At 41.7% G+C, this 7,924-nt stretch overlaps 1 protein-coding gene across 7 annotated transcripts in view; it reads left to right on the top strand.

Annotated features, from left to right (window-relative positions):
* Positions 1-7,916, top strand: part of Grik1 (glutamate ionotropic receptor kainate type subunit 1) — a 299,271-nt gene extending 291,355 nt beyond the window's left edge. For 5 of the 7 annotated variants that reach the window (XM_050138611.1, XM_050138617.1, XM_050138616.1 and 2 more), the window contains one exon: positions 6,172-6,635. In XM_050138611.1, coding sequence (XP_049994568.1) covers positions 6,172-6,327 — 156 coding nt within the window. In that variant the 3' untranslated portion in view covers positions 6,328-6,635. Of the gene's footprint in view, positions 1-6,171; positions 6,636-7,689 lie in introns of those variants that run through there. The other 2 variants (XM_050138615.1, XM_050138621.1) reach the window with 2 other exon arrangements.
* Positions 7,917-7,924: the final 8 nt, after the last annotated feature.

Below are 7,924 nucleotides of genomic sequence, written 5' to 3'. Positions count from 1 at the left end.
TATCAGATGATATATATATATCAGAAAAACAAAAGGCTATGGAAGGATAGAGAGAATCGTAGCAGGGTGGTAAAATTGAGGTTAAATGAAAAGATGCGTACACAGACCACCAGGAGACCACTGAAACCATGGGCATCTCAGGTGACTTAGCAGAGACAGATGGATGTCTGTGGACTGATAGATGCCACACCAGTGAAAGTCAAAGAGACAGATAAAGTTCAAAGAACAGAAGCTCCCAAGCCCTCCAGACTCCTCTCTTAATTGCAGATGGCCTTCAGAAAGAGAAGTTGGAGGGGTGGGTGAGGGAAACAAAGAGAAAGGCCTGGGGTAGCTGATTCATTAAACAAAAGAAAACATTTCCAATCAAAAGTGAATTTTCTTGATCTGACAAGATGTAATAGTGATTAGAGCTGAATTTCTGTTTTGTTGTGGATTTTTTGTTTGTTTGTTTTTTAAGCAGAATCACATTTTAAAATGTAACTTTCTAACAAGTTAGTTTACATCATAAAATGCATATCAATTATAATGAACATAAACTAGTGCTTCAGAACTGAAGACACCATGAATAAGAATTGTGAGCTATTGAAACCCCACTCTAGGTCAGTGGTGGAGCCAGCCACTCTAATGAGAAGGAAAAAATCTTCTGGAAATGTATTTTTATGGCCCTACCTCTTCTGTGAAAAGCTTAAAGTAAAACAGTAAAATGGAGCCAGTCCTTCTCATGAGACAATCACTGTGAGATTATCTCAGTGTTAGAAGAGAGAAGCTAAGGGGATGAGGAACCAGCTACATGGGCATCTGACACTGCTTCCAAAGACAAGAAAGTTTCCATTAGTAGCTTATATTGGGGAACAAGTTCACATCCCTGCCACTTTCAAGCAAAGAGAGTTGCTGATGAGTGCATACCAGGTCTGCATGAAACTCATTCCCACTGCATAAAATGTCTTAGCTCTAGTCACAGGGCTGAAGTGGGTCATCCTTCACCCTTCTCTCTGTACTCATTGCTTTTTTGGCCTTTCTGGGACAAGGAAGGTTCTCTTTGGCCCAAAGTGCCTGTCAGTGGCCATGGATCTCTGACTCAAGCATGGTGGGGAGAGAGAGGTAAGGGGCTCATTCCCAATTACTCTCAGTTCCTAGGACCAGTTTCCCTCATCTCCAGGTTGAACGACAATCCTTTGAGAACAGACACAAAACAACTGTACCTTCATGGACCATTCTCTGTGCCCTTAAAGCTAGGAACTGGATTTCTAATATCAGCCTTCTACAGTGCAGATCCCTTGGTTTTCCCCATCCTTACAAACGCACAACTATTATAACTAATAGGGTCAGAGACTAGCGTTTCCTCTAATAGCTCCACAAAATGTATTTAAGAATGGAATGATCTGTATTCTCTGTGTACACCTAGCATCCGTGACTCCAGGACAGTGCTTACAAAACTCTCAGTGTAACTTTAGAAGTGGGAAAAATGTTGAGATTCATAAACATGGGTAAGGAACACATGAATAAATACCAAAATTCTCATTGCCTCAGGGTTACACTCTCAAGGGCTCCCATGAAATCACCCCTAGTGTTAAAACATAGTGAAGATACTTGCCCCCATCTACCTGATTTACAGGTTTCACAGCCCTGGCTGGTAACTTATATACAAAATTTCTTTGAACCTTCAAATTTCACTTGTATTAAGAATTTTGTTGCACAATGTATTTATCATGATAGCAAAATCTATTGTCACCCTTTCAAAAAAAAAGATAAACTAGAAAGAAGGTCATTTGGCTTCACAGGATGTTGAGCCCTGTATGCACACTGCACGTTCAGGTTTATAGCTTGATGGCCTAGACAGGAAAACCGAGAATATTAGGGAATGAATTTCCAAAGATGGGGAACCTTAAATCTAGGATCTGAGAAAGTGATGATCTTGGTCCTAGTTTCTCCTTGCATGAACAAGGAGGAAAGGGAGGACCAAGAGGTGGTGAAACGTGCTGCCAAGGAGTAAGAAGAACACACTGGTTAGGTGTACATGCCACAGGAAGAAAAGCCCAGAGCTGTACATTAGTTACCTCTGAGGGGCCCATTCAAAGCATCATCGAAGACACGGGGAAATGGTCCAGACAAAGGATCTCTGGGTCCAGAGAGAGAGTCAGGGTCAGTAGCCAAACTGTGAAATGGCTTTTCGGGGCTTACATTTCCTCTACCCCAGCATGTCCAGTGTGGATGAGAATCAGCTTCCTCGCTAGCTCCCAGGCACAAGCAGACCTGTTACCACTGCTCTGGAAACTAATAATATGACCAACGTTCAGTCTCTCTGATGTGATGTGCATGAGTTCCGAACTTTCTTTGACACATTGTGGGGAACATATCTTCTGGATCATTTTGGGGGGCGGGTGAGGATTCTAACATAGTTTATTTGTGAAGCAAAACAAGACGAACATAAAAAGTGATTTGTGTTACACAGTCCTGGATATTGACCCTCGGGCTTCACGTTAGTGCTCTACCAATAAGGAAGAGCCAGAGCACCAAGTCCCACCCCTTCCAAACAACATCTGCAATAAGACCATTAAAGCTACAGGGAAAGATTACATATTTGCACCACACTCACACTAGGACCGTGAAATCAAACATCTGGGGCTAATCTAAAGGAGGCACCATGAAGTCAGCAACTATTAAAAGAAATTCTCCAAAAGGGAAGGCAAGAGAAATTAGAAGGCAGAAAAAGAGAGGGAAAGAGGGTGTGGGAGAAATGCTTGAAGCAGGAGAAGCAAGAAAGAGAAACGCACTTGGGAGATCAAATCCCCAAGCGTGTTATTCTCCCTTTAAAAACCAGGAGAGCTGCAACTTAAGATGAACTATCTGGGTCTCAGCTAGAATAATTTGTTGCTCAGTTTCCTCTCCTCTAAAAGAGAAGTCACACACACACACACACACACACACACACACACACACCTCACTTTATCTCCGAACACTGACAAGAACAGCACAAATAACATAATTTTGTTTCAAGTTCATTTACAAATGGAGTTTCTTGCAGCCTTCCCGTCACAGAAACCTGTCAGAGTGTGGTCTTAAACAACAAGTTACTGTACTTCATGCCTGTCACATCTAAGCACGTAGTCTTCCTTCAATGTCATTTTCACATAAGCACCAAGACATGTTATGAATTAGAAAGGGATCAGGATGACAGATATTGAAGAAATCATGATAAGAGATACTGAAATGTTCTGGTTTAAATATACACAGGATCTACTTTAACTAAAACATGGTCTAAATAATGGAAAGGATTGTTCCACGGGAGGGTATACAATGGCTTGACTCAGAAAAGCATCCGCTTTTTCAGTGTGTCCTCTGCAAACCGTGAATTAGTCAGTGCCGGCAAAGCTGAAATGTCTGCACTGCAGTGATACAATGGTTCTGTAAGAAACCTATTTACAATGTGTCAGGCATTGCATTATTCTCTCTCTCTCTCTCTCTCTCTCTCTCTCTCTCTCTCTCTCTCTCTCTTTCTCTCTCCCTCCCTCCTCCCTCCCTCTNCTCTCTCTCTTTCTCTCTCCCTCCCTCCTCCCTCCCTCTTTCTCTCTCTCTCTTTCTCTCTCCCTCTCTCTCTCTCTCTAGGACACACACCACATGCACACACACATGCGCCACACACGCCACACATGCATGTACTGTGTGTGTAAATCCAGCTCACTGAATTTACTGAATTTTCATCCAATCTCTAGGGCAGATTCCACTGTAGTGTCATTTTATAAACAAGGGAATTGAGTAAAAAAAAAGAAAATATCTTGATAGCATAACTAAGTTTCAATCCCAGCATTCTGATGCTAGTGGCCAATTATAAACTATAAATCATGACCATTTAGAGCTATGCTTAAAATGTGAGCACCGTCTACCAATGATAAACAAGCCTAGGGCCAGGACTATAGCAGCATCTCCATTCCACAAGCAGTGGAAGACAACTCCTAGGATTCTCTGGCTGCAATCACAGTGCTGCTAGAGACAGGTGGTTGGCTGAATGCTTAATACTTCCTGTCAAAAGCAGCACCTAGAAATTCAAACCCTCACTTTAATAAATTACATTTCCACGGCACTATTAACAGGGAGAAGCTGCTAAAATCCCAAATGCAGACACAGAAATATAGAAGCCAGTGTAGATTCTGAGATTATAAAAGGTGAGAATCTAAAGCATATGGGCCCTTCCCATGCTGCCTTGACATGACACCTGGGCTGAGCAATGACCTTCACTGGTTCATTTCTTGTGGATGAGAAGGACTATCGTTTATTTGTGCTCAGGCCGAGGGGGACCTTAAAGGTCATCTTTCCTTGTGGCTACATCAAAAATTTGGAAACAGAAAGGTCAGCCCCAAAGCTTGCCATTTTCTTTTTAGACAGTCGGAGACAAAGTGAGAGTCAAAAAGTCTGTGACCAAAGACAAAGGGACCAATATCACCGATAAAGTGAGGTGTGCTCAGTCTCATACTGAAGTCAGGGAGTGAGCACTTAGGGTTGATCAGAAAATAAGGGTTGTTGTATTTTAAGGCATCTAAAATTGGCAAGAGGATGGGCTTTTAAATAAAATCATAATTGAAGGTCACAATAAAAGTCTATTGCCATCTCTCTCCACAAAATAAGGAAAGCAGCATCAACCAACATTTTATCCACTCATTTTCTCATGGAAGCTACATTTTTTAGTTTGTTTTTACTGTTTAAATTCAAAATGGCATGAATAGTTAAATTTAAATCCATGAGAGTTAAAATAAAGCCAAGACTATAATTTTGTAAGATGATTTCACAAAGAAAAGTTCACAAAACACTTACAGTGATTTAAAAAAGATCCAGACATAGATGATTTCCAGTGGAGTCACTTGAGGGTCAGCCGTCCTTATAAACGGAGGGAGGCAGCACCAGACAGTACTTCCTTTTTGTTTTAACTTAGTGTCCCTGATAATAATTTGCGATCATCTACTAAATGAGTGGAATAAGGTTTTTATATAATAATGTCTATAAAATCTTTGACACTCCTTGTATTCCTTCCTCTTGTCCCTCCATTTAAATGGTCATCCAGCAATCAGAAATGATTCCTTCTCCTAAGAGACACTTTATATCTAGTGAATAGCAACCATCCCATTTCCCCTCACCAGCCCCTGGCCATGCTGTGACCGCGCCACTTTGTGTTTCTGCAAGTTGGACAATTTCAAATACTTCATATAAGTGAATCCTGCAGTTTTTGACCTTCCGGGCAGCCTTATCTCACTGGAGAACATTTTCATAGTAACCTCATCAAAAAGGAAAGCTGTAGATCCCTGAAGGCAGGAATGTGTCCAAAGAGCTTATCTTGGATAGAAGAAATGACAGCAAATTATGTTGTGTTGGCTGTTGATATGGCGTGCATGCAAATAGGCATAGCATATTGTAATGGAGATATGCATCTATATATATTTTTCTGCACATACATAACGTTGTTCTGCCACTCTTCCATCTTCCATTGTGTGGTATCATTATTTTTGCTGTGCAGTTCAATGCCATTATTTTCCATTTCAACCCCAGCTGCGTCATTGCTGCTGCCAGAATCTCTGGATTTTTTGGAGAAAATATACAATTTAAAATTGTTTTTTTTTCTTTTTTTTATCAGAAAGGAAAGTCATCAAGACTTAGATTTTATTTTAGGAACAAAGTAAGGTTTCATGGGAGCAAAAAAGAAAGCCTTGGTGTAGAGAAGGTTTGTTCACTTTCTATAGCATTACTGAAGTGTCGTATGCCTTGATAACCCTATCAATGTTTGGATCATCTCAGTGGGGGAAATGCCTTAATTTAACTCTATTTTGCTGTCTCAGCAAAGGTAAGTTGTCGATTTGAGAGCTTTGAGTTGTGGTGGGTTTCTTTTGCTTTGTTTTTTGTTTTGTTTTCTGAACTGGGAAAGTCTATCATTTCTGAACTGGTATGATTGTGAGTAGAATATAGTCTGCTGAGCTAACTTCCTGCCTCAGTTTTCTTAAGTATAAAGGACAGACGGCCAGTGGGTGGAGGAGGTGGTGATGGGAGCTGGCCTTTAGTTATGGACCTGCCTTTAAAAAAAAAAAAAGTAACTTACGTCCATCAAATGGTAGGCAAGAAATACAAGTCAGTGCAGGCTGGTCGTGGCTCCAGGACCCTGACACTCCCTTATTCTGTGATCTCTAGTGTCTGTCTCTCAATGCCATCATGGAAGAGCTGGGAATCTCACTCAAGAATCAGAAAAAATTAAAGAAAAAGTCAAGAACTAAGGGCAAATCTTCCTTCACAAGTATCCTTACCTGCCATCAGAGACGGACTCAGAGAAAAGAGACTGTGGCATGATCTGAGAACACACGTGTAGGCACCGTCCAAGGAGGAGAAGGCCATTCCCACTGCACATACGTGGAGGAAGGATGTTTGACAAGAAAGAGACGTGTTTTCACATGCCTCTATCCGTAGCTCCAGTCATGGACAGAGGGGGAAGAAATGCACAATTTTTAAAGCTCACATAGATATTATTCAGAAGTGAAATTGATTCTTTTCAGATGAATTTGTATGCACACTTATTTTGCATTTTCTCTTCCCCCCCCCAATATATTGCTATGTGTGCTTTCTAAATAATAATAAACACGTGGACTTTGTTTTTCATAACAAGTTTGAGCCTCGGTTTGTTCCCATGTCCTCCCTTCATTCCCAGCACTGGCTGTTGAGTATCACTAGCTATAGAATTTGCTGCTCTGAGTTATATGTGGAGAAACACAGTCATCTGGGCTGAGTTTATATAGCTGTTCTAGTTTAGAGAAGTTACCTGCTTACTATAGAAAGGAAAGCCATTCATCTTTGTGTTCTAAAGTCTAATTTTATACATGATTTAAATAAATACCACTTGAAAATTAGTAAGCATGTTATAAAGAAACGTTTTTTTTTTTTTTTTAGGGAAAGCACATTTAGAAGCTAACTGTTCACCACATTTGTAAGATATCATGCTGCTATCATTTGAGGAAAAACAGATGTGTTCTTTGCCCTCATACAAACAAGGGGAGAATGCCTGTTGCTGGAAGCAGGCTCAGAATGGTGATGTCAGACACTGGACAGGGTGCAGGGACAGTCACCTGGGCCTGGGATGGTAAAGGCTGCCTGTAGGGGAAGCCCAATGACAGAATGAAACTGGCGTCATCAAGCAACACGGGAGTATAAGATGGAGGTCAGAAGGAGCCCAGGCTGGGGAAGCACCGTGTTCAATGGCACTGACCTGACCAAGGTTGCAATGTTAGGTGGAAAAAGGAATCAACTACATTTAAAATGTAAGATGTTTAGAAAGGCAGCACTCAGCCCAGAAGAAGGTAGTTAGCCTCTGGTCCTGCGATGTTCACAGCTCAGATCAGCCAGCCAGGCTCTGCAGACACAGAATCTTTTCAGGAGCTTTCCCTTCACTGCCAGACAAGGCAGCTTCCCTTCAGAAGTCCTGATGCCAAAGAGGGCAGAGCGAGTCTCTGCTTGTTTGCCTCCTTCCACGTAAGAATTCAACCTTGTGACTATAAAGCCTATTACATTATAGACATCTAACTTTAGTCCAAAGCTAAGAATGCCAGCAGACAGCATCTTGAGCCCATAAAGAAACTTCATCTTGCTGCACCTGTGTCTCTGCATCTCCACCCCTGCATTTTAAACTTGCCTTTACTTATGACTTTCTTTGTTTTGTAGAGACTCAAAGTTTTCGTGAACTATTTCCTTGTGGAAGATGGAATTTCCGGTGATGGAAAGCTGTGTTTCAGACCACTGTCCCACAAGAGGCTCTAATGAAGTCTCTGGCTTGGTGGGAGCCTAGCCAGTTTGGATGCTCACCTTCCTAGACCTGGATGGAGGGGGAGGACCTTGGACTTTCCACAGGGCAGGGAACCCTGACTGCTCTTCGGACTGGAGAGGGAGGGGGAGAGGA

The sequence above is a fragment of the Alexandromys fortis genome, unplaced genomic scaffold (assembly GCF_014885135.2).
Source record: "Alexandromys fortis isolate MF-2015 unplaced genomic scaffold, M_Fortis_MF-2015_v1.1 scaffold_11, whole genome shotgun sequence".
In the NCBI taxonomy this organism is placed as follows: Eukaryota; Metazoa; Chordata; class Mammalia; order Rodentia; family Cricetidae; genus Alexandromys; species Alexandromys fortis.
Note: the sequence above shows the minus strand (reverse complement) of the source record. Positions and strands in the feature narration are given on the sequence as shown.